General features: G+C 39.6%; 1 protein-coding gene across 1 annotated transcript in view; it reads right to left on the bottom strand.

The window, feature by feature from the left end:
- The window catches only part of EFHC1 (EF-hand domain containing 1), an 89,104-nt gene that overhangs the window by 5,716 nt on the left and 55,581 nt on the right, over positions 1 to 27,807 (bottom strand). Inside the window, exons 7-9 of the mRNA XM_069070590.1 lie at positions 18,095 to 18,235; positions 11,842 to 12,055; positions 3,262 to 3,409 (exon numbers count right to left, since the gene is read on the bottom strand). Of these exons, the coding sequence (XP_068926691.1) occupies positions 3,262 to 3,409; positions 11,842 to 12,055; positions 18,095 to 18,235 (503 nt within the window). The remainder of the gene's footprint in view (positions 1 to 3,261; positions 3,410 to 11,841; positions 12,056 to 18,094; positions 18,236 to 27,807) is intronic.

Below are 27,807 nucleotides of genomic sequence, written 5' to 3'. Positions count from 1 at the left end.
TTTTCTTATTTTCCCTTCTACTGTGATGACTGACATCTTTTTGTCCCCTTGCCTCTTTTCATACTTCCTCTCTATCTCTTTCCAGTCTTTCCCATCTCTCCATCACAGATGTAAAACAGGAGAGGCTTGATTAGTTATCTGTTCAAGTGTTCTCCACACGTGTTTGATTATTTTTCCTATTACATGCTTAAGCTCTTTTTACATTTGCCTCATGCCTAATACTCTAAATAACATGGGCTTTGAATAAATGTTATTCACTAAAGTACCAGAATGGCATCAAAACTTTACAACAACCCTGTGAGGTAAATAAAACAAATATCCCCATTTTGCAGGCCAGGAAAGGGAAGTTCTAAGAAGTTAAGGGACTTGTCCAAGGTCACAGGGGAGCAGAACTTGGAAGTCAGGCATCATGGCATGCCTGGAGTCCAGTACTCTTTCCACGTTGATTCAAGGAAAAATTAACCTACATAAATCTACCCTTCATTTCGACATGCAGTTATGTATGAGATGCCTACCCTTTTTAAGGCAGGAGCATGGAGCAGTGGGAAGGGCACTGGTTTTGGAGTCAGAGGCCTCAGGTTCAAATCCCAGCTCTGCCACTTACTATCTGTGTAATCCTGAGCAAGTCATTCAAGCCTTTCCAGGCCTCAGTTTCCTCATAAGATGAGGAGGTTGAACTTAGATGGCCTTCATGGTCTCTTCCAGCTCAAAATCTTCAGTGTTAGGGGAATGTTGCTAGGCAATGGAGATACAAAGGGAGATGGGGATGGGAACAGGCCTTCCTGTAGCACTTAATGTATGCCAAGTACTGTACTACGTTCTTTAGAGATAGTCACAATAACCCTGGAAGGTAGGTGCTGTTATTGTCCCCATTTTACAGTTGAGGAAACTGAGGCAAACAGGTTAAGTGACTTGACACTGAGCTAGGAAGGGTCTTAGGCTGGGTTTGAAGTCAGGTATTCCTGACTTCAGGCCCGGTGTTCCATCTACTGTGCCACCAGCTTCCTCTATAAAGACAAAAATGCAAATGGTCCTAGCTTTAAGGAGATTTTTTTTTCAATAAAAAGCTTTTTTAAAATTGATACAATTAATTTTTAACACAGAAGACATCCTAACAAACACACAAACCAGTCCTCTACAAAGTATATGCTTTAAGGAACATACGTTCAACCTTGGAAAGATCCATCAAACATTTTTAATTTGGGAAATAAAATGTTTCCTTGATTAGTGTGGTTCCTAACCCTATTAGCTAAATTATAAGTGACTGCTATAAACTCTGGCTTAGCTATAGAAAGCTACCTAAGTTTTCACAAAGGTCTTCATTAGTACCAGGCATAGAACATATAATTAAAATGATTATCACATCACATTGAAGAATGAACGTTCTAACACGACTCCTTCGATCCCTGAAAAAGTCAAGTATCTGTTCCCACTGACATGACAGCAGGGATCCTATAGCATTTGGTGCTTTAGAGCCAGTTTTCAAGTCAATTTACCCATGAATCACATTAGGGACTCAGGTTTGAAGATAAGAGGCTCATTACACATAAGTTCCTATTTGCATGATGCCAGGGAGACCTGGCTAGGGACCATTCTAAAAGGGAACTCCAAATCCCAGGTCAGGATTTTGTTCCACATGAGTTAGCAAGGGAAGAAGAGGAACTGTCAGGCACTAGAACTGCTGTTCATTCAAAACTGCTGCTCAGAGCTCCTGGTGAAGCCTGGTGTTCCAAGAGCTCCAGGTGAGAGCTCTCCATGCCGAGCCCGCCCCTGCTGCCTTTATTTTCCATAAAAGTAAATGTGACTTTAATAGGGTGACTAATTCCCCCATGGGGAAAAGCTGGCCTTTTAGTGTTCGGCTTGCTCCCAGAATCCTTCACCAAGAGCACCCTGGCAAAGACTTTCTCATGGCTTGGGCAGTGAAGAATTCATTTATGTTGCTAAAAAGCAAACAGTCCATGGCTCTGTCTCTGCCCTCCCACCTCAATCCCTTTCTGTGCTAGGTTACTCATTGACTCGTGTATCAGAACCACCCTGTTGTCATTCCAATAGCAGAGATGCATCTCTTTACTTGACTCTTCCTGGATCAGTGATCCACGACCTTCCTGACCCAAGAAAGGAAAATCCACCAAGCAAGCAGTCATTTGCTTAATGAACCATTCAGGGGCCGTGAAAAAGGGAAGGAGTACTGTACGGTCTGGAACCATGTCCACAGAAAAGCCTCTCTGGCCGTATTTCTGCCATGGTCCTCTTCCCAATCCAACCCCCTGCTTCTGACATGCCTGAAAAATATGTGGAGGGAATCAAGGATGCTGGGAAGTCTTATTTTCATTTGTCTACACAGGTTATTTGCATCCTCAACTCCTGGCTGTTACAATGAAAGGACATGAGGACCAATAAGAATTTCTGGAGAAGGCTTATATTCAGCAAACCCCAAGTTATTCGGTTCTCTAGTTAAGGAATAATGAAGGGCTAACCCTCTCTTGATCACTACATTCTGCAGTGGGGTCCAGTAGCAAAAAGTGCCACATGCTGCTTAAATAAACACAAGTGGCCAAATACTATGTTTGTCTCCCTTAGAAAGGGCAAGCCAGACCTTTAGTCAGTCACTGGATAATTGTAACTCCTTAGGGTGGAACTCTTTACCTGTTGGAGGGGAAGCCAGAATCAACTAAGAGAGATAGAATTAATAGCTGTGATGGTATTTATTGCTATATATACCCCCGAGGAAGAGCAAAAAGGTGGAGGTCAAATACAGGGACCTGAGGTTCTTTATGCAGGTCTTAAAGCCCCTACCCAAAACCTGAATTTCTCTTTCTGCCCTCACTCTGAGAGATACTGGATAGAACCTCCAAATGACCTGACATTCTGGATATGACCCTTTTTTTCTCCTCAATAAGTAGGATCTTAAGGCAATAATAATAACATTTTAGGTTTTATAACCTACTTTCCTCAAAGACAACTGTAGAGGCTAAGTTGTGCTAATACTATCTTCCCCGTTTGATGGATGAGGAAACTGAGATTTGAGAGATTAAATGACTTTCTAATGGAGTACCTATGCCTACATGTGAAGAGACCACAGTAAAATTTTATGCCAAATGCTTCAATGAGGTTAAAATAAGGTCTTCAGTATTGTCTCGGACCTGTGTGTAGGTCCCAACCTGTGTACCTAATTGTTCTTATCTGGTAATGGGAGGAACACAATTTAGAGATCTGCTTATCTAAAACTGAAACCAAGGTACAATGGGATGGCAAACATACCCGTCAGATTCCGGTGTCGTAGGTTTCTGTTTTAAGAAATGGTTTTTGAGTGACTCTATTGTTGATGGGGGATAATTGCTTGCATTGCTTTCCAGGAATTTCAAAACAAATTCATCTGCATCTTGGATGATGAACCTATGACCAAAAACTGGGAAAGAGTGACATTCCATTGGTTTAGTTATGGGATTATAACTGACATTTATTTATATAGCTTTGGAGTTATAGTCCAGTTCTCAGGGTCAAGGAATAGAAATATTCTACTTCTTAAATCTAACTATGGGGTTTATTTATAATAATATATAAACCAACAACACACAGAAAAGACAGAAGGATGTATGTGCCAATCAGCCCTGGTGGCCGCTTAATTTCTTAGTTGTCTTGGTCCCAAAGAGACAAAAAGCACATTATGGTAGTTCCAGGAAAACCAGCCACAACCATAAGTACAGGCTGAGTCTTAGTGTCAGTAGTGGTTAAAAATAGCTGGAACCACTCTGAAATACACCAGCCTGTGATAAGCAGAGCCCAGGCATCTGCATACACCCATTTCATAAGTAGGGCAGATAAAGATGCACATGAGGTTTGTAGAATTCCTCTAGTACCACAGACTGCACTTGCAGACTCATCCATCATCTAGCCATTTGCATCCCATTCTGGGGAAAGAGCTCCAGTTTGCCAAATGGCACCAGATTCATGGTCTAGCAGTTCCTTTTGCTTACAACAATGCTGTGAGGTAGACATGTTTTCATGAGTGAAATAATGACTTAAACACTGACAAGTTTATGGATGCCGGGCTTATGAAATTTAGCTTGTTCACCTTCTGCCACTAACTAAAACTGTTATACATCAGGCTTCTCAAGGAGAGTTTAGAAAGTTTCATGTGTGATATTCACAAAAGGGAAATGTAGTTGATTTGGTGCTTGAGACTGAGTAAAAATGAGACACCATGCCAACATGTCCAAGAAGATGGATGGTGAGGGGAGCCAGGCTTTAACAGTCCCCTTCAGGATCAGCAACCGAAATGTCGAACAACAATGCAACCCTCCAGAATTTCTAGAGACGTAAACAAAAAAGATTATGGTAAACAGGAAAAGACACAAGGAGAAAGGCACACTAAAGCAACACCAAAATCAAGGCAATAAATTCTAAAAATAAATAACTGAATGAATAGATGAATGAATGAGTAAGTTTAGCTATATAACAGACAGCCTGAAGAAAGCAAAGAAAGATTCATACTCATGGGGAGGAAAGAGGGAAGAGAGAGAAGGATGGGGGAAACCAAAGAGAAACTAAAGGAAAATATGTATGCAGGTAAAAAATTGTGGCTAAGTTAGAATGGGCCCAGAGAAGGTCAAGCAGTTCATGCCATATGAAGATTTTTTTTTTTGAAGGAGATGTTTAGTCTGGAGAAGCTATTCTTTAAGTATTTGAAAGATTATCCCTCGGAAGAATGATTAGATTTGTTCTAGTTGCAGAGAGGCAATTTTTACACTTCATGTAAGGGCGAATTTTCTTATAATTAAAACATCAAAAGAACAGAATGGACTACCTTAGGAGGTAGTACATTTCCTTCCCTATAGGTCTTCAAACAAAGGCTGGATGACCCCTTGCCATAGTATGGATTTAATATATGTAATATATTGAGGATCCTTTTTGGATATGGGCTGAAATAAGATAGATGATTGCCAAGGTCCTTTCCAACTCTGAGATTTTGTATGATATATAGTACCACATATTACAATAAATTCCAATTGGATCAATGACAAACGTAAAATTAAATTAGAAGAAAAAAGAACAATATAGTTAACTGTGAGGGGGGAGATTTTTATCTACTGATAATAAAGGAAAGACATTATTCAGGACAAAGTAGTTGTATTTGATTATGTAAAAATAAAAAAAAATTCTCTGAAATCCTATTTCATAATTCCATCAGTTTGTGAACTCCCTTTTCAAGTATAAATAACGACCTCCCCATGTATGATTTGTCCACATCTTCCCAAGAAATCTATAGAGAATCTGCCCAGAGTGCATGTTAGAGATCTAGAGACTTTTGGTAGAGACATTCAGACTATCCATATATTATCCCAACTCTCACTACATGATTTACCCCTCTTCCCTTTTTGAATCATATGCTTCCTCGATGTCTTTTATGGTACTTTTTTATGTATAAGCTGCATGAGACTTACATCTACTATATATCTGTTAACTCATGTTTTTGGTGACTTGCTATCTTGATTTTTCTAGATTTTCTTGTTTCATGATTTATAGCCATAAAGCATCACTGAAGGAAAACCGATGTTAAAAAGATGTAATTGGTGGTAGGGAACAACTGTATGTAGCTCTCCAAATGTGATCTCATCCACTTCAATTCTGGTCCTGGCTAACAGTCCTTCCACAGTACTTGTCCAAGAAACTGATGGGCTCATTCAACAGACCATCCATTCAAAAGCATGTGATGATCAGGACAACATGCAGTCTTCACCCACTTTGTTTTTCCTATATGAATTGCTAAGCTGAACTATTTTTTTTTACGTGTTCAAGATCTCACTGAAGAGGGTGGTGTTCTGGGTCTCATAGAAACTTGCATAATGTCATAAAAGATTATCTAGAGAATTTCACCCTTCACAGAGAATCTCTCCACTTGGGACTTTCCATAGGCCATCCTCCCTAATGATAGTGGTATAATAGCAGCTAGTACTTCTATAGCAGTTTAAGATTTTAAAAGTGTTTTACCTACACTTTCCATCTGGTTCTCACAACAGCCCTGTGGGGTGCTATTATTATACCCATTATACAGAGAAGGAAACTAAGGCTGAGAGAATGATGTGCCCAGGGTCCCACAGCTAGTGAAGGTCTGAGGTAGGACTCCAGCTTAAGTCTTCTTGACCCTAAGTTCAACACTTTATCCCCTGAATCACCCAGCTACCACATGTCAGAGATTCTCACATAACAAAGAGCCTGGATATACTTTGGAGGTGTTTTTCATCTCTGACTCTTTTGTTCCCACTCTCCCCCCAACCAAACCTGGAAGCCTCACTAAATGATACCACCCACAGGTTGTGGGTGGTCACCAACTCACCTTGCAAGCAAGTACTTCACAAAGCTCAAAAAGTTTACATGCAGGGAGGAGAAAACAAGTACACTACATGGAAAAGAAGGACACTGGGCAATAAAAAACTCTCCCACAGACTTGAAATAACTTCAGCCATGGCCTAAGATATTCAGCAGCTCCCAGGAAAGTGGTTCCTGTCAATCTTCCTCTAGTTCTCAGTAGTTACCAGTGGGTCAGCTAGGTAGTACAGTTTTAGTGTGTGGGGCCTGGAATCAGGCTGACTCCCTGACTCCGCTTCCTGAGTTCAAATCTGACCTCAGACACTAGCTGTGTGACCCTAGGCAAGTCACTTCATCCTGTTTGCTTCATTTTCCTTATCTGTAAAATGAGCTGGAGAAGGAAAGGGCGAACCACTCCAGTATCTCTGCCAAGAAAACCCCAATTGTGGTCACCAAGAACTGAAATCACTAAACCAAAAACTGGAGGTGGTATCAATTCCTTCTGAAGTTTTCAGGCCTTCTCCCATCATTCTGTCTGCAGTTCTCACAGCTGCCAGCAGATGGTGTGACCAGAAGCCCTCTCCCACCCTCATCTTCTCCCCCTAAGAGAAAGTTTATTTATCCATCTATTTCTGTAATGCAGAGGAGAATATTTTTCAGAATTGCTTGTCATCTCAGCAATGTTACAGTGGAATAAAGGCACCAGATTTCTATCCAAAGCATGCAACTGCCGAAACAAATTGGGTCCAAGGCTCTCAGAGTTTAGATAAATAGCAAGGCTCTCCATTATCACAAGCACCCTGACCCTTTCTACAGTTATTTTAGATTGAAGAGATTTTTTTTTAAAAAAATCAAAACTAGAATGTACAGATTAAGTCATTTTATTTCTAATCGGTGAAAATCAGGATTTTCCCCAAAATCAGGAGAAAATTTTATAATTTCTTAAGTCGGGTGACTCACAAGAAGTTAAAATTTAACCTCATAAAATGGTAGATTAAAGGGCAAAATGGAACTATTAATGCTTTTTTTTTTTAATGTAACAAGAAATACAAATTCTTTATGTGTTCAACTCAAATAATACTAGATCAAGGTGCTGCTTCTCCTCTGAAGCCTCTTACTTATGCTACGGCTCCTGCCAAATTCTGGAAAATACTGACACAAAAATACTGGAATACTCACACAAAAGTTTTTTTTTTTTTTCCAGAAGTTAGGAACACAAATCTATTCCTTTCATCTTGACATGCTGTCATATGACAGCATGATGTCATCATTCCTACAGGCACCAGGTGTTGCTTCCCATGTGTCAGCACTTCCCATGGGTCTAGCACAGACACTCCAATTACATGTCAGTTGTCCCTTGGGCCCTCTGAGTCCTTCTGGATCCAACTGGGTGGGAAAATTCAAATAACTCAGGATTGCTTTCTCCAATATTCAGAGTAAAGAGATGGACAAGGGAAGCCAAGCATTTACTCAAATTTCATTACATGCCAGAAAGAGAAAAAAAAAATTACAATCCTAACTATGTTCAACACTGATAATCAAAAGATAATTGAAGAAATTTATTTCAGCTTCCATCTCTCAAGAAATTCAGTTGAAGTGCAATTAATTTAAATGAAATGCTATCTAAATTTGGAGTTCTAAAATAATAAAGTAAAAATATGAGTAAAAATTTTGAGAAAACAACAAGATCAAATGAATAGATATGTAATTTGGAAGATTTTAAGAGTTGTATTTTAAACTATTTAGCTTTTGGTTTTTCAGTTGGTATTTCAATTTCTTAGATATATCAACGTAACAGTTTGCCAGCTTATATCATAGAAAGTTAAATGATAATGTAATCGATGTTAATTTACAAAAGCACTCTAGTCCTAGTTTATATGTCTACTTTGGTAAATATTAAATCTTTAATCAGCAGGACTCGTTTACAAGTCAGATTGTCATAGATATTTTTTAAGCTTCTTCCTTTAGCTTGTTGTTACCAATTTTTATGTCAGGTGCAGAGTGTAGATAAATAGCAAGGGGTATTTATTTAAAACCTAAATTCTCTAAAGTTTCAAGTAAACTATGGGTTCCTAATTTGGTGCCCTCTTCCCCTTATAGCTCTGTAATTAATTAGATCAGAACCACAAGGTTCCAACTGGTTTTCACCACATGAACTAGTTGATGGAGAAGTAAACTTTGAGGCCTGTATTGAGATGTTTTATAAAAGATTTTAGCAGAAACATCTAATGAGTCTTCACAGGTAACTTTGAACCAGAAAGGAAATCCACTGAAGTGGTGCCACTGAGGACACAATATTTTCCAGACTGTCCCAAGAAAAGATGTGCCAGGGACTGGACAACTACACGGGATATCTCAGATCCAAGACAAAACGTGTTGCTTGGATGGACATTGGAAATCGATTACTAAATTGCAAGGAGACTTAATGTTTGTTAATGTTGATGTTCATTATCGTACTGCTTTGACTTTTTGTTTCTCTGAATCTGTGTACTAAGTTCTCTTGGTTATCTTGGGGTTATGTTAATTTCTTCTCTGAATTAGTCCCTGATTTTGAACATTCTTACTATGTCTTATGTTGTGACTAGTTGATGATTCTGGTACCACTCTGTGGTTGGAACTATTCTGTATCACCCCTGATATGTTATAAATTTTCTAAGTCTCTTTTCTTTGTCTCTGACTTTAGTTCAGAAATTCTGTCCCCCCAGAGACCTGGATTGACTCAGGCCATCTTTTGGGGTTTAGGTCTCTTGTTAGTTTTCTGTCTGTTAACCTTTATCTTTGTTAAATGTCTTGCCTCCAGATGTACCACACAGGTGACATCCAAGATAGTGTTGTACCAGGTGTGGTCATCAGCATGCCCAAAGGAAACTTTGACCAAAAGTGGGGAATATTGCCCTGAAGAGAACTTAACCTGTCTTCTTGAGTTACCATATTTTCCAGAAACACTGGACTTGGGGTATGGAAAAGACCTTGAACAAGTCAAGGATGGGACCTCCCTCCCCTTACCCCCAGCTGACAATTTGTTATTTGTACCTTTAGCAGGTCTCTCAGTGTGTCCTTGAGAGCCAAACCAATTGTAAGATAGGTGCCAGCCTTCACCAGACTGATAAACTGTTTGTGCAGTTGGGACCCTTGTAGATAAGCAGACCACCATGTCTTCACAGTCTAGCAGTTCCCAAAAGAAAAGGATGTTGCTTTTGCCATCCTATTGACTCCTGTTCCCCCTCCCTTTCTGCTCCCTTCTTCCTCCCATACCACTCCCATTTGGGAAGGGATTGTCTTCCATCCTCTCATGAGACTTCCCTCTTTTTGTAACCCACAAATATTCAAGTTTCTGTCTGGATGGAGAACTCCTTCATACTTAGTATAGGAATTCCACATGCATGTCCATTTCTCTTGTAATAAATACAGTTGTAAGGCATGCCTTATGGACTTGTGTTTTTTTAATTGTTGTTAATGTCCTCCACATGTCTACTTGAACCAACTTCTACATATCCTCAGGCATCCCCTCTCCCCCTAATCTTTAACCACTCATTATAAACTGGTTCCTTCTCCACTGCATTCAAACATATCCAAGTCTCCCTCATTCTTAAAAACAAAACCAAACTTTAACTATAACCTTTGCCCTTTCAAGCTATCATCCGATATCTCTCCTTCCTTTCTCAAACTCCTTGAAAAAGTTGTTTGTCTTTCCTTTCCTCTCCTCTCACTAACTCCTCAACTCCTGGCTTTTGATTTCATCCCCAACTGAAACTGCTCTCTCTAACGTTACTAATAATCTGTTACATATGATGGTATTCTCTTAGTCCTAACCTATCCACTATATTTGACACTGTTGGCCACCATCTCCTCCTGGGCTTTCAGGGAACTTCTTGGTTCTTATCCTGCCTGAGCACTCCTCAGTCTCCTTTGCTGGCCCATTATCCACATATCTATCAAATATCAGCGAGAGAAGTCTGACATCCAAATATACAGTGATTTGACACAAAGATACAACACCAAGAACCATTCTCCATGAGATAAATGGTCATAGAATCTGATCAAAATGTTTTGAATAGAGCTGCAAACTAGAAGATACCGAACAAAAACTCATTCTAAATCCCTAACGGTAGAGAAATGTATATTGAAGCCATTTTGAGGTTTCACTGAACACCATGCAAAATGGTGAAGATTTTTTCTTTAAAGTGAAACAGTTCATGTAGAAGGGATTATTGAAAGATGGGCACATTCACATATACCTAGCGTGTATGTTGAAAGTGGAGCTGTGAAGTGATCCAACCATTCTGGGTTTCAGTTTGGGATTATGAGGGGGGAAAAAAAGCAGCTACACTGTCCCTATCATTGGACCCAGCAATCTCACTGATGGGCCAACACCCTGAGGAGGTCAGGGACAGAAACTAAACTCCAATATATATGACAAAAATATCCATAGCAGCACTCTGAGGTAGCAAAGCGTCAGAAACAAAATGGGTACCTACCAAGAGGGAGACAGTTGAAATCAACAACAACAAAAACTTTTTACAATTATTATGTACCAGGTACTGTGCTAAGGGCATTAAAAAAAAAAAAGATAAAACAGTCACTGCTCTCAAGGAATTCACATTCTAAGGAGAGAGACAACACACCAATTGCTGGGTGCGTATATATACAGAGCAGATGGAAGGCAGTCTCAAAAGTGGAGGTACTAGGCGCTAGGGGAAAGCAAGAAAGGCCTCCTACAGAAAATGGCAGTAGAGCTGAGACTTGAAGAAAACTAACAGGCCGAAACAAGGAGGTATAGAAGTATAATGTAATATTATTTTGCAATAAGAAACTATTAACATGAGGGACTTCAGATAAACTTGAGATTTGCATGAATTGACACAGAGTGAAATAAACAGAATTAAGCAACAATATACACAATGTAAATGAAAATATCACTGAAAGGAAGGTGAATTCTGAGTAGTGGGGGAAAAATAAAACAATAACAAAGGTCTTAGAGACACAACGATGAAACAAATCTCTCTCACAGCAGAGATATGGAAGATTGCTAGATCAGACTACTACATACACTGTCAGATATAGACTCGTTATCAGATACTATTACCTGATTGTTTTTTCTATGTTACAAGGAAGGGTTCAATCTGTGGGGTAAGTAGAAAATTATTCTAATATAAAGACAAATGGCATCAATAAAATGTATTTTAAATGAGCATACAAAGATTATGAAAAGATTATGACTATATAAAGGAAAACAGAATATATATATATATACAGATGTAAAAGGGCAGAGGCTAGAAGGGGACATAAAAGAGGATGAGATTTATTGTTGCTAGTTTAAGGTGTAATTATAGTTCTGATTATGTGTATTATATTACATAGAGGTGGGGGTGGTGTTTGATCATAACTTTAAAACATTTTTTAGAAAGAAAAAATCAACCACATTAATCTCAGCAGTATCTCAGTTAATTATGAGTTAGCAAAAATAAATCTCAACAAATGAGAAAACACTTTCAAAACTATTAGTAAAGGCAGAAGTATTTGCAGACTTACCTTCAATGAGAGCACCAATATAAAAGTCACCAGGTCCATAGAAGGTGGGCTTGTCTATACAGGAACCTGGCTTAGCAATTTTGGTCTTACCGAGGTATTTGCCCCCAAAAAAGCCAGAATTTCTAACTGGTGGCTCAAAGATAGTGACCATTTCTGTGGCTAAATAATAAGAGAGGATAAAATAGCGTCCCCGATCTTCAGGGATAGGGGATTCCTGTGGGAGTAAAGAAATTAAATGAAGGAGATAATTATCTAATAGCTGAATAGATTATCATTCCACCATTCATGAGCTATAGTCTTGGCAATCACTATTTTAAAGTTAGTGAAAACTGAGGGCACCACAGAGCAGCATTTTGACCTTTTTGCATTTGTGTTATATTAAGCAGCTATACGCTCAGCACTCATTACATATCCTGCCACTTCCCAGGGTTACTGTAACATTCAGATATTCCATTTTGTCAATGGGGGAATTACTCTTTTTCTCGTTTCTTTTGCTTTATTGGCTAGAGACTACAACTGAGAACTCGCTCAGCTGACTTCACCAGCTCTAGCTTAATAAAGATATTTCTGAAGCAGGACGGACTGGAGTCAGCAGAGATTCGAGTTCAAATCCCGCCTCCAGTATTCTTCCTCCGTTATGTCAGCCTGGACAAATCATTTAACCTCTCTTAGCCTCAGTTTCTTCATCTTCTTCTTTAAAATGGAAATAATAATACTGATCTCATAAAGTTGTTTAGAGAATCATTTGAGAATGTCCAAAAGCCTTAAGGCACTAAATAATGCCATCATTATTACTGAATAAGTGAGGAATGAATCATTGTCAAATGTGAATGGGTCCAAGCACCACATTTAAAAAGACCAGTGGGGTGTTGTCCTAGCCGCCAGAACAACAGTCAGCTGCTCAGCAGCCTGGTGAAGCTAGCAGCTAGTAAGATGTGTGATGGCTCTCCTTGAATCCTAACAGATACAGGGGTGACTGCCTATATCTCCAGAGATGTCCAGGCCAGCTAGATGGTCAGGCAGGAATCCTTTAGCTAGGAACTGTGTGAGAGATATAACCCATCTTTCTGATACTGACAAGTTCTCCAAAGCCACCTGATGTGCAAATAGAGATTGATATAGATAAAAAGATCTCTTCTTGAGCGCCTAATTCATGTTTTCAGTACTCAAAGATGAAGCTACTCATGTTTGGTATCAGAACCCTAAGTAAGTGTTAATAGAAGTACATGTATGTTCTTTTTTTTTTTTTGCTTGTTTATTTTGTGTTTTTTTGCTTTTTGCAAGGGAGAAGGCAGGAAACTGGGGTTAAGTGACTTGCCCAAGGTCACATGGCTAGTGAATGTTAAGTGTCTGAGGCTGGATTTGAACTCAGGTCCTTCTGATTCCAGGGCTGTTGCTCTATTCACTATGCCATCTAGTTGCCCCATACATGTACGTTCTTTCAAAGGACAGTATTTCTCAAAGAAAAAATAATGTAGAGTCCTTAACCCTCTCCCAAACTATATCACTCAGAGTGGTCAATCAGTGTCACTCAATTAAGCCTTTCAAAGGTGAGAATGCCTCATAAGAAGCATCCTTTAAACTGGCTAAAATCTATCATAAAGCAGCTTAACCAATTTCTCTTTATCAGCCTTTGGATCCAGAGGAGAGAAAGCCACTATCACCTTATCTAGATCAGTGATCTCCAAAAGTGAGGAGTATAGCCTTCCAGAGAGCCATGGACTGAACACAAGGCATGTGTGATCAGCTAATTAGAGGACAGGAAGATCCATAATTTCCTATCCTCCCCATAGATGGGCGTTTGTTTCTAACATGACCACCCTTATTCCCTAATGCTCCCCTAGTCAGTCTCCTCCTTTGGCTGGGTAAGCTCCTAACCTCCTGTAATGGAAATGCAAATTTAAAGATCTTCCCTGCCCCTAGGCCCTTTGATAGACTTAAGAGACTCTGAGAACCTTGCTTGATTTGAAAATATACTCTGCCCCCTAATAGGCTGAATGTGGTCACATGGAGCCTGTGGCAGGAGGCTTGGTTTTCAGGAATGCCCACACCTTGATACTGTGTGACTGGGCAGTGGGTCAAGAGGGTGGTTACATTCTCTGACCCAAGAGAAGGCTATATAATCCCTGATGTGAGGCTTTGCTTTGGGGCTCACTTTGAGAAGTGTTGTGTGATTTGACCAGATGAGACTCTGGGCAGCTGTTGAGAGCCCCCTGGCTTTGAAAACCTAGATGTTGATGCTTCCCTCTCTGGTAACTGTAATTTGGTATGGATGTAATGGTTGGACAGTCTGGAAGCCTGTCTGCTTGATCTATTTCTCTGTCTTGTAACTTCTGTCTGTATACTCTGAAGTTTGGGGTGCTGACCTTTTCCCCCTGAACTAGATAAACGATATATGTCTGATTGATTAAAGTAAGCTTGTTAACCCATTTTGAATTGCTTTCCTTTAGAAAAGCAGATCTAAGAAGCTGTGTTGGCAGCCACCCTGGGGATGCTGGGGTGCTTGCTGCTATACCTCCCCACCTGGAGACAGGTAGTAGCTCTTCAGGGCAATTAAAAGTTGACCAATTCTTAAGCCCCCAGTGCATGAGATGAACAGGTGCCCTTAGGCATCAACCTCCTTCCTTAGTCTCCCCCTATAGTGTCTCTCAAATCACCTTGTGGATGTGGGAGGTAAGGCTCTGGGCCCAGGGGCAGTGACCAGTATGAAAGGGCCCCCATACCATCCGTTTCCATTTCAGATGAAATAGAGTGAGTCTCACAGAATGAGCAGAGGACTGTGATCTGCCATGCTCATCTCACTGCACCATCTTTCTCCAAAAGTCTACCCCTCTTCTGACTTCCATATTTCTGTTGTGAAGGCCACTGTTCTTTCAGTCTCCCAAGTTCATAACCTTGGTATCACTTTCAACTCCTCGCTTTCCCTCCCTCACTCCACATGTTCAATCAATGGTTCTGCCTTTACATCAGCTATTGCATTGTCTCCTTCTCCTATCACCTTTTGCCTGGACTATTAGAATAGCATCCTAATTGTGGTCTTCCTGTCTCAAGTCTCTCCCCTCTTCAATCAGTCCTCCACATAGCTGCCAAAGTGAAAAGGCAGAGACCGGAAACCATTTGTTGTTGTTCAGTCTTTTCACTTGTGTCCAACTCCTTGTGACCCCATTTGGGTTTTCTTGGCAAAGATACTGCAGAGGCTTGCCATTTCTTTCTCCAGCTCATTTTATAGATGAGGAAACTGAGGCAAACAGGGTGAAGTAACTTGCCCAGCTAGTAAGAGTCTGAGGCCAAATTTGAACCTGAGGAACACGAGTCTTCCTGACTCCAGGCCTGGCACTCTAACCACTGTACCACCTAGCTGCCCTAGACCTGACTGTGTCACTCCCTTAACTCAAAACCAGTGGCATTCTACTGACTTTAAAAATTTCATTTCATTTCTATCTCATCTTTTTAAAATGTCTATTTTTGTGTAATTTTCTAGTGAACATAATTATTATAGTACAGCAATACATGCATTAAGTTTGTATGTAAATATGCACACACAGAGTGTATGCTGTTCAATAACTTTCCTGATAGCGATCTATGATCAAAGAAGTTGGGAAACTAGTGATTTAGAAGATAACTTCTTTTATATTTTAATGGAATTGTGAGGTTTTTCCCTGTAAGAGATATCTAAAAACAAACAAAAAAACCCCACCCAAAACATCCCAGTTCCTTAAACTTTTCCCCATAAATTTTCTTACCTAATCTTTTAATCACCCACACACCTTCCTTCTAGCCCTTCTTTAAGTTCTCCACTTCCCATTAGTTCTGGGAGCTCAGAACTCCATTGCTGCATTATCGCAGCTCTGGATGACCAATTCACTCTGTTATCAATGCCCCTGTTGACCCAAGACCTTTTTCTGCCCCAATGTTACATAGGCAATTATCCTCATCTTGGATCGTGCCTTTGTTTGATCCTCTTAAGGCTATCTCTAGGGTACTAGTCCTTACTGAACTTTGTCTGTTGATTTCTAATCATTTCCCCATCTTACTGAGACTACTTGAATTCTAATCCCATTTTCCAATGTGCCAGCCACAGGCTGCTGTCCCCTTTTTCCTGTTGGGGGGCCTCTGACTTCTTCCCCCAGTTTATTCTTCAAACTTAATAAATATACTCAATTTCATTATGCTGGTTATCGGGGAGAAAATGTCAACAGCACTGATGCTGTCACAAAATCTCACTATAACATCACTTTGCATGTGCCAAGCTCAAGGAGGCTCTGGCCTCTGGAAACAACTTTGAGCAAGATCCTTTAGCCAATTGTTCAGTATGACATTTTCTCAGTTTACTCATGAGCGAAATGATTGAGACATAAACAGAATCCATCCTGCAGTCAAGATAAATTTAATTTATCAATTCTGCTCCGTTAACCAACTCTGTCATTACTCAGCACCCTGTCCACTTTGCTAATTAATTTTGGGATGATTTTTTCCAGACTTGTCAGGCATGGCAGCTGAACTTGAAAGTGTATCATTTTCAGTGCCATCATGTTTGCCCTCCCCTCCTCCTCCAATGTTAGCACTACTACTGATGATGATAACTGTCTGAAATAGAGTAAAGAAAACTGGACCTGGGAGCTAAAAGCATAGGTTCTAACTCTGGCTCTGCCATTAACCAGCTCTGTGACCTTAAGAAGGTCAATTCTCTGTTCTAGACCTGCTTCCTCAGCTGTAAAATGAAAAGGGTTAGACTTAATGATATTTTAAGTCCTTTCTGGTTCAATTTTTTTTAATGATTCCTCATCTTCATTGTCCTTTACAGTTTACAAAGTGCCCCATGACATCCTCACAACAATCCTGGTCCCTTTCCAGGCTCCTATGTACATAAAGGGACTCTACCTTAATTTCTCTGGGCCTTGGTGTCTCCATCTATGAAATCAATTAGACTAAACTAATAATGTTTCAAATTCCTTCAAATTCTGACATTGTTCTTTGATTTACTGGTGATCCACAGAGTAAGACTTCATCTTAAATGGCTAACAGAAAAGATATTTGGGTAAACTGCAAAATTCAGCATGAAAAAGGGATGATTTCAGGGCGACACACCCCTTTGCTAAGAAGATGTAGCAAGCTCCTCACTGGTCCCTATGACTTGGAGTAAGGGAAGGAGGTAGTCAAAGAGGCCTGGTGATTGAATCAGGAGGAGTGGCCCACTCAGGGAGGTATAAGAGAAGCTTGAACCTGAGGAAGGTGAATCTTCCTGACTCCAGGCCTGGCATTCTAACCACTGCACCACCTAGCTGCCCTAGACCTAACTAGGTCACTCCCTTAACTCAAAACCAGTGGCCCTCTACTGACTATAAGAATTTAATTTCATTTATATTTTATCTTTTCAAAATTTCTATTTTTGTGTAAATTTTCTAGTGAACGTAAGATAACTGAGCTTTCTGGTCCTTGGACTTCCAGAAATGGCAGGCTGGGCATTTCTCTAGCCTCCCTTGGACCAACAGCAGTGGAGGCACGTATGAGCACATAGTAGCAAGAACATGTGCTTGCCTAGGTAAGTCTGAGTCCCTGGTACCTTCCTGCTTCCTGCTCAGAGTCTAAGTCAGTCAGAGGGTGTGATGTGTGTGAATTACTGCTTTTACATTTCTGGGTTGTCTGTGAATGCTTATAAGGCATTTGTGTTTAAGCATTTTCAGTGGTGGAGGAAATAAATTGTGGTCCTAGACCTGATAACCACATTGTACATTGGATACCTCTTCTAGAAGGGACTCTATTACCTGCTGTTTCAAATTTCAAAGTTAAATTTCAACTTGGTTTTTAGATCTATGTCTCCAATATGTACAGTGCAAGAGGAAATTAAAATTCTGGTTAAATGAGGATTCCAGTTAATCTAGGTCAGGAAAGCCTTCCATGATCTCCTCAACAAAACATTTTTAAACACCCTTTGGAAATAGCATATCATCAAGTAAGTCAACAGAGAGACAGTCCACAATAAAAATCAATATATAGAAGGCTACGGCATAGAGGAAGGAACATTCAGAAGGCAAAGGATTTAGCTTCTACTCACCCTATGAACTATGAGGTTTTGGGGAGTCATTTTAATGGCCCCAAATGTCTCTCTTGTATAATGGAAATAATGATGATACCTGATCCATCTGAAAGCAAGAAGCTGAGTCTATTATACTTTGACATGTAAATCCATCAATGATTGAGCCACGTATTGAATGGACATGGTCCGTGGACCCTTTATGAAAACAGTACTCACCAGCACAGCCATATAACGAAGCACCGTCTGGTCATCTGTCAACATCCTGAGAATATCTCTTTTGGGGGTCTTTGGAATCAGGGTAAAGCAATTCTGAGCAGAATCTTCGATGAATCCAAAACCATTATAGGGAGGTAATTCCTGAAGTGGGAGGCAAAAACAGCTAAATATGACTTAACAAAATAATAATACTAACTTCCATCAGAATGTGAGCTCCTTACAAGGACTGTGTTTTTGCCTTTTTTATATCCCCAATGTTAGTACAGAGCCTGGCACATTGTTGTTCAGTCATTTTTTAGTCATGTCCAACTCTTTGTGACCCCATTGGGTGTTTTCTTGGCAGATACTGAAGTGATTTTCATTTCCTTCTCTAGATCACTTTACAGATGAGGAAACTGAGGCAAACAGGGTGAAGTGACTTGCCCAGGGTCACACAGCTCGTAAATATCTGAGGCCAGATTTGAATTCAGAAAAATGAATCTTCCTAACTCCAGACCCAGCACTCTATCCACTGTGCCACTCAGTTGTGCTGGCACATTAAATAGTTAATAAATGCTTGTTGAATGACTGACTTCCTTTAAAGTTTTCTTCTGACACCCCATCATGGTGTGGTGGCCCTGTGCTCTCCAAGGTTATGCCAGGAGACCTCAAGCTCTGGCAACCCCAGCCAAGTTGGAAGAATTTCATGTGTGGGTCCAATGACTGTGTCTGTCCTCTGAGGACCAGTCTAGGTTTGGCGAGGCTCATTAACAGACTGGCTATCCAAAATACTATAAATATTATTAATGGCATTGAGAAGCTCTAAAAAAACCCTCCAAAAACCTGATTTATAAATAACTCCTACATTCCTATGTGTTGTCAGAAAGTCAATATGTTTCCTAAGCATTTATATAGAACTGTGCAGCCTCGCAGAATAGAAAGGACACTTGATTTAGGAATCAGGAGACCTGAGTTCAAGTTCAATCTCTACAACTTTCTGCTGTAATTTACAGCAAATCACTCAGCCTTCACTGAGCCCCCAAAAGAATCAAGAGAATAATGTCTGCTCTACTTCCTTCAATTAAAATTTTTGTAAATTATAAAAGACTATCTAAATGTAACCTGGGCTTCCAAGTCTGGAACAATTTGCATGCTGCTGCATGTGCTGAAGAAGAGTGTGGGAGGAAAGAATGCCATGTGATCCATTAGAATGGAAGCACCCTTATACAGGCACTGGGGTATAGATCTTGCCCTACTAGAAAGTTGGGGGTGGGTGGGTGGAGGAGGATATAAAAGAAAGCAGATTGGGGGAAGGTGTATTCAGTAGGCTCACTATCTTGGGGTAGGGGTAGGGGAAAGACAGGAAGAAAATTTGCCACTCAAAATCTTGTGGAAATGAATGTTGAAAACTAAAAATAAATAAATAAAAGATTAATTTAAATTTTTTTTAATTAAAAAAATAATGTAAGCACCTTGAGAACAGGGATTGTTTTTTGTATCCTTTGTGTCTCTAGCATTTAGTATAGTGTCTGGCATATAGTAAGCACTTTATGTTTATCGATAGTTGGTTGACTGATGCTGCGTACCTATAGGAATGGCAGAGTTGGTGAGAGCTTTTGGGAGAAGAGAGGCGTGTAGTTCCAGGCAATATGTCACCTCTGCCAATTAGGAAACTCTTCTTGTATGCATATTGGTATACCAAATGTCCCAGGCTTTGAAGCACAGGTTGTATAAAAATAAAGAATTATTATTTCTTTTTAATTATTAATTCATCACTGAGAGGAAGGGTATGAGCTATATTTCAAAGTTTTCCAGGTTAGGGGTACAATTTATATTATTCATTATAACAAAAGTCTACTAAGGAAAAAATTGTATGACTTCATTATAACGAAATTTAACATACATATGAACATAGATATAGATGTGTGTGTATGTGTGTGCGAAATAGATGGACAGTCCTACTTACCTTGCTATATGACTTCATTGCTTCCCACTTGATCCCTACCCATTTGCTTCTCATTTTCTTACAATCTGGCTTGTGATCCCACCACTTTATTTTTAAGGTTATCAACTCTTTAAAAGCTAAAGCCAATGATATTTTCTCAGTCCTCAACCTCCATTGTTTCTGTGCAGTTTTTAATACTATTTGTCAGCCATCCCTCCTAAGTGTTCTCTACTCCCTTGGCTCTTGTGACATTACTGTCCTAGTTCTTCCGGCATACTGGCCAGACCACCTTCAGGTGGCTTTGGCTGAATCATCATCTATGTCCTACTCACTTAAGAGCTTGAGCTCTCCAGAACTTTGTCCTGGACCCAGATGGCTCCAGAGCCCACCCTCACTTAAATTCAATTCACCTGCAAGTCACATCATCAACTTCCTGATGTCATGGCCCTCCTGGAGAACAAAGGACAAACAGCAGCAGCAACAATGTGCTCTCAGAGATTTCAGTAGCTTCCATGGGTTCAAGTATCATCTAAATCTTTATCTCTGGCTTTAATGTCATCTCTTACTGCAAAGGATATATCCTTCTGCACTGTCTCACAGGCATCTCATACTCAAACCTGTCCAAAAGGGAACTCACTCTCTTTTCCCCAGAACTTGCCTTCTTCAATTCTGCCCATTTCTCTTGGGAATACAATCCTCTCAGGCTAACCTCTCAGGTTATACCAGTCATCCTTGACACCTCCTTCTTATCCCTCCCCCAATTCTAATCGGTTGCCAAGTCTTCTAAATTTTGGTTTTCAAACATCTCTCACACGCATTTCCTCCTGTCCACTCTTACAATCATTACACTAATTCAGAGCCTCACATCTTTCCTTGTTACTACTGTAATAGCCTAACAACGAGTCCTTTCCTTAGTTCTCTCTCCCTAATTCACCTTTCACAAAACTTCTAAAACTCTGTTCCTTTTTTTTTTTTTACTTCTCAAAGTTTTTTACTTCTCAAAAACCTTTAGTGACTCCCCACTGTATCTAGGAGGAATGAAAAAACCACTTAATCTTGCATTTAAGGCCTCCCACAATCTCACTCCCACTCAGCTTTCTTTGTCCAGCCTTATTTCATACTATTCCCTTTCAGGAACTCTATTTTCCAGAAAATTAGACAACTACTCATTCCCAAAACTCAGTGTCCCACATAATCCATCCCCCATCCCTAGACTGCACTTCATTTCTGCCTCTCAGAATCTTTGTCTTCAAGTTTCAGCTGCTCCGTGAAGCCTTCCCTGCTCTCTCTACCCAGCTGTTAGGGCTCTCTTTCTCTTTAGTTTTCCTTTTATTATACCCATTTGTGTAGAATGGAAACTCCTTGAGGGTGGGAAGGTTTGGGGTTTTGGGTTTTTTTCATCTGTATTCTCAGAGCCTAGCATAGTACTTTGCATGTATCAGACTAATGGTGAGTTATTGAGAGCTTTACTAGTACCCGTGAATGTTAAGATGTTAAAAGACCCAGAGGAAGCCACTTAGATTTATTACCATTCAAAAGAGATTGGCCCAAAAATTCACACGGGGAAAAAAATGAATTAAGACCGTTTGCTATCCAATCTATGACATGAAGTTGGAAGGGAAGATTGCTGAGTTAGTCCATTAGCCCATATATCACAGAAGCACTGCAGATGGACAATGAGGTAGGCACAAAACTAAATAGGAAAGAGAGTCGGTGAGATTGTTTTGGGTAATTATAGAGGGCTTTCAATAATCCCAAGCTGCTCCCCAACCAAAAAAAAAATCTTCTTAACACCAATATTCTTCTGTTGATGCCATATGGTTACAAATCATAGAATACCAATTTCCAAAGAATAAAAATTACTTATGACCTAAAAAGCAACAGGGAGGCATATGGTAGGGATAAGCAAGATGAAACATATTGCCAATTATGACTTGAGCATGAGAAATGGTGTAAACTATATCATGCAGGAAAAATATGTGATTCATTATACATTTTTAAGTGCCTGCCATATGCAAGGCATGGTGCCAGGCTCCAGTGATCCAAAGACAAAAAATGAAATAATAACTGTTATCAAAGAATCTCCATTCTATGAACTGAAAAGATGGGCCAGTTATGTAACAAGAGTTAGGTATAACAGACAGAAAGCTCAAGCAGTGCACCGATAGCCATGGGAAGAACTAATAAGTGAGGAAATCACAAAAAGAAATTGAGGCTTGAGTACGAATATGCTTTCTAACAATTAGAGCTATCTTGAAGTGTAACGGGTAGATCTGGCAGGTGGGTTCCCCCACTCTGACCAGACATCTTCAAGCAAAGATTGAATGACCATGATTTGTTGAGTATGCTCCGGTGGTGACTGTTTTTTGGGTATATTTTGGACAGTAGGCCAGTCAGGGTCCCTTTCAACTCTGAAATTCTATGTTCTTCCAGCAACCTGGGAAGATAATCTATGAAGGATCTGTGTGGTGTTCATGGAAAGAGTGCTGGATCTGGAGTCTGGGAACCAGGGTTTAAATCTGATTTGGGAAGCACAAGTTGTTTTTCCATATTTACTCACTTTTATGCAGTCTTCAAATGTGAGTTCTGAAGTAGAAGTCATTTTCAATTAATTATTATTAATCCTTCTAAGTAGACTTCACACACACACACACACACACACACACACAATCCCAATATGATTAACTCCACAGCCTATCCAATTTTTGCTAAAGCAGAATTTTATTATAATGTGTACTTAGCTAGAATTTGCACTTAAAAAATGTAAAAGCTAGAAAACACAATTGAAATTCTTCCTTTCTCTAGTGAATTAGCCAATGAAAAGAATTACTCTGAATCCAGTAAGGGGAGGGGAGAGGGGTAAAGGGAGATTTAATCTGAAGGGTTTCACATCCCCCTTCCTCCACTAATTTCCTGAATATTTTTTTTTCTGTGCTATGTTGTTTTGCTTAGGTGAGCTCTTCTAGAGGGAATGATCAGAATACTAATATAAAGATATAAACATACAAAGATAGTCAGGAACTTTCAACTTTTATCCTATACATTTCCAGGTTGACCTAATCAGGGATTGGAAAATTCTGAACTAGGAGGGCAGAGAGAGTTGGGGCAATAAAACTGTTAGAAACTATCAAGGTATGCTTGACCGTGATGCCCTGTTTCCATGGGCAGGAAATAGACAGTATGTTTGCATAAGATTATTCATCAAAGAGAATTTACCATAACAAGACAAAGAATGAGAATGAGGACCATAAGAAATGTCTGAGGAGAAAAAAAAACTGGAAAAGTTCTTCCTCATACCCCTTTCCTACCCACTTTCTTACACCTAAAAAATAAGTAAGAAGGGGAGAAGGAAGTGGGAAAGTAGGGAGAAGACAGGACAAGCTCTGGAAGGGATTCTAGAGTTGGGAAATTTCATTTGCTCAGAGGAAATGGATTCCAAGAAAACACAGAACACTGCTCTCAATCTTTTCCCATTCTTCCTCAAGTGCTAGTTATATAGACATTTTCGTTGTAATAATATGGTTTAATTCAAATGTATGATGTGACTGCATGTACATTTAATTCACTGTGTAATTCTATAATGAACATTAAATAGAACTTTACTTGGAGCTTGCAATGTAATCCTGAATAAGTAGTTTATCCTTCAATATCCTAATCTATAAAGATAATGCAATGACATACTCGTGAAAAATATTGATACCTTAACTGCTATACATTCTGTTGTTTGTGGGGGTCACTAAATAGTCATAAAGAATTTTAATTTAGTTTAGTTTGGGTTTGGATTTTTGTGTGTGTGTAAAGGTTGCTATTGTTGTACTATGAGCACATTTACTTAAAATCAAGAATTCAGTCAATGAAAAAATGATTTAAAAAAGTGTTAGCACAGAACCCCAGCCACTTCCTTTCAAAAGCTTCTATTGCCCTCAGGGATGGGTGGCAAGGTACAGCCAACTGATCAAGCAACAAGCATTTACTAAAGCCTTCTCTGTACCAGGCACAAAAACAAAAATAAAAATCCTGCTGCTTTCAAAAATTATCATATCTCTTGGACACAGGCATGTATTTCATTAGCAAGTTTCCTTTTGAAAACTTTTGTGGTAAAAATAACAATACTTTTCATTTATAAAGTGATTTGGAGTTCAAAGAATCTAATGGACAGGAGCAATCTCATCCTCATAAAAGCATGATAAAGTAGGCAGAATGCACCTATCAACAAGCCTATTTTAAAGATGGGGAAACAAAAGTTAATTGACTTAGTCAAGACTACATAACTAGTCTTTGCACAATGTATACTTAGTCTAGTGTGTTTTTTCTTTATAATATGATGCTGCCTTGATATATATTTATATATCATGGTAACGTTATGATTTATATATAGATATAAACAGATACACAGATACATATATACACACACCATACTCTTTTTCCAATAAACATACAATTCATAATTTTAAAGCTTTGTAAGGTATGTGGCCTAAATGGAACGCTAAAGGGCTGATTTTTATCTGGGCGGAGCCAAGATGGCCTTGAGCTCTCCCCCAAAGCCCTCCAAATACCTGTTAAAAATGACTCTAAACAAATCCTAAAGCTGCAGGACCCATGAAACGAAGCAGTGAAACAAATCTCCAGCCCGGAAGGTCTACAGGAAGGGTCTATCACACTGGGCCAAGCGTGCAGAGAAGTCCAGCGTATGCTGCCCCAGCACAGAAGGACTGGGGCAGGCCTCAGGGACTGAATCACTGGCAGCTGTGGCAGTTTCCAGACTTCCCAACCCACAAATACCAAAGACAGTATAGAAGGTCAGTGGGAAAATCCCATCCTAGAAGTGTCTCTGTTGGGACAGTACACCCACCCCTACCCACTGCTCCCACTGGAAGCAGAGTTCTACCTTGACAAAGACTTAGAAAATGAAGTGTCTGGCTTTGAAAATGAGGAAACAGGGGTGGCTAGGTGGTGCAATGAATAGAGCACTGACCCTGGAGTCAGGAGGACCTGAGTTAAAATCCGGCCTCAGACACTTAACACAAAACTAGCTGTGTGACCTTGGGCAAGTCACTTAACCCCAATTGCCCTGACTTCTCACCTCCAAAAAAAGAATAAAAAAGAAAATGAGGAAACAGAGTAAAAAAATTCAGACTATAGAATCAGAAGAAGACAGCAAAGTCAAAGCTCTTAACACCGAAAACCTCCAAGAAAAATATGAACTGGTCACAGGCCATGGAAGAGCCTTTCTATAGTCTGAATTTTATAGGTTCCTAGAAGTGTCTCTGAAAAACAGCTGAACAAAATCCCTTAACACAAAACTAGCCATGTGACCTTGGGCAAGTCTTACATGGAAAGATATTTGTAACTCATGAGACCTTTCTCAGTATTAGTATTAATAATATATATTAGTGTATTTACATACATATATAGACAGAGGGCACAGGGTGAGTTTAATATGAAGGAATGATATCTAAAAAATAAAATTAAGGGGTGAGAGAGGAATATATTGGGAGGAGAAAGGGAGAGATAGAATGGGGTAAATTATCTAAAAGAGGCAAGAAAAAGTCTTTACAATGGAGAGGAAGAGGGGGAGGTGAGAGGGAATGAGGAAACCTTACTCTCATCAGATATGACTTAAGGAGGGAATAATATACATATTCAATTGGGTATCTGTAATGGGAATGGGAATTTGAAGACCTTCCCTGCCCCTTAATAGACCTAGGGGGGAGTCTGAAGACCTCCCCTACTTTGAAAGTAAACTCTGCCCCCTGATAGGCTGAATGTAGTCACATGGAGCCTATGGTGGGAGGAGTTGCTGAAGGGAAGCAGAGTCCACAGGAAGCTAGTCAGAACTAGCCAGATGGTGGGAGAGAGAGGTGCTCAGGCAAGGAGAAAGAGAGGTTTGTGAGTAAATAGTGATCTTGTATTGGTTTGTGGGAAGGCTGAAGGATGTTGTGGCTCTCAGTGTTATTATGGCTTCTGAATATCTTTGGTACTATGATGGAATCAGCTTACTGGTTTTGGGATTTGATTTTCTGGTATCTAAATAAATGCTTCAGTTCTGTCCTCTATCTGGAGAGTTTGGTACATTTTGCAATCAAACGTTATGCAATACTTATAGTCATGGTCTTTATCATGATCATGGGTATTGTAAATATTGCATTGGCGCTACATTATCTTATCCTATAGGAAAGTAAGGGGAAAGGGATAAGAGGGGGGGGGTGATAGAAGGGAAAGAAGACTGGGTGAAGGGTAGTCAGAAACAAACACTTTTGAACAGGGACAGGAGAAAATAGAATGGGGAGCAGAATAGGATGGAGGGAAATATAGCCAGTCTTTCACAACATGACTATTATGGAAGTGTTTTGTATAACTTCACATGTATATTCACATGAACATATTGAATTGCTTGCTTTCTCAATGAGGGTGGATGGGGAAGGAAGAAGGGAGAGAATTTGGAACTCAAAGTTTTAAAAAACAAATGTTAGAAATTGTTTTTACATGCAATTGGGAAATAACATAGACAGGCAATGGGGTATAGAAATCTATCTTGCCCTACAAGAAAGTAAGGGGGAAGCAGATGGGGGGGGGGGGGTGATGAAAGTGAGGACAGTCAGGGGAAAAGAGTAATCAGAATGTATGGCATCTTGGGGTGGGGCGAAGGGAGAAATGGAAAGAAAATTTGGAACTCAAAATCTTGTGGAAATGAATGTGGTAAACTAAAAATAAATTAAAAAAAAAGAAGAAGAACAACATCAGAGCTGGCAAGGACCTCAGAGAACATCTAACTCATATCCTTATCATACAAACTGTGAATCAGAGATCCAAAGAGGGATGAAGACTTGTCCAATATCTCACATCTAGCTTAGGGTTAGAACCCAGATCTCCTGACTCTCGAACAGAGATCATTGTGGGCTAGAAGCATTCAGTATCAGACCATCTCAGAAGCAGACACTTATCTTCTGGATTTTAAGGACAAAAAAATCTCCAGATTTAAGGTAATGAGTAAAATGACCTCTCATGGATATCTCATATCCCAAAATATATAATTCACTGCTATACACACAGCCAGGGATATGTTCTTGCTATGATAGTCTGACTCATGGAAACATGCTATCTGACTTTCTTGAAGGAAATGTGAAACCCCTACAAGCACTTGACATGTTGTCTAGCCCTATGCTGGCAACCAAGTGCCTAGAAACAGAAGGCATGGCCCCATCCTCTTGGAGTTCATAATCCATTTGGGAATACTGACAACAAGCTGTAAAACAGTATTTCTTAACATTTTGGGGGTCATAAGCCCTTCTGGCGTTCTGGTATAATCTATTCATGTAACAAAATATTTAGGATTACAAAGAACTTGTAAAGACACTTACCTATCTATCCATCTATCTATTAAAGTTCATGGAATCAAGTTTAAGAAGCCTTGCTATAGAGTATCTTGGGGAATATAAAAAGTTAACAAATATGCAATGAAAAAAAATAAAGCACTGATTTTGTTCCATTAATTTTCATGGAATTAAAAGAACCATGAACTTTTACTTCAACATGGACTTTTGTGGTGAATTATATCATTGAACTAGGTGGTGTAGTAGATAAGAGTGCCAGGCCTAGAGTTAGGATGACCTGAGTTCAAATCTAGCTTCAGAAACTTACTAGTTGTGTGACCCTAGGCAAAATACTTAACCCTGTCTGCCTTAGTTTCCACATCTGTAAAATGCACTGGAAAAGGAAATGAAAACTACTCCAGTATCTTCCAAGAAAAACTCAAATGGGGTCAGCAAAAGTCAGATACAACTGAAAG

This window comes from Petaurus breviceps, unplaced genomic scaffold, assembly GCF_028583685.1.
Source record: "Petaurus breviceps papuanus isolate PSGF00001 unplaced genomic scaffold, PetGlider_PUasm1.0 90822, whole genome shotgun sequence".
NCBI lineage: Eukaryota > Metazoa > Chordata > Mammalia > Diprotodontia > Petauridae > Petaurus > Petaurus breviceps.
Note: the sequence above shows the minus strand (reverse complement) of the source record. Positions and strands in the feature narration are given on the sequence as shown.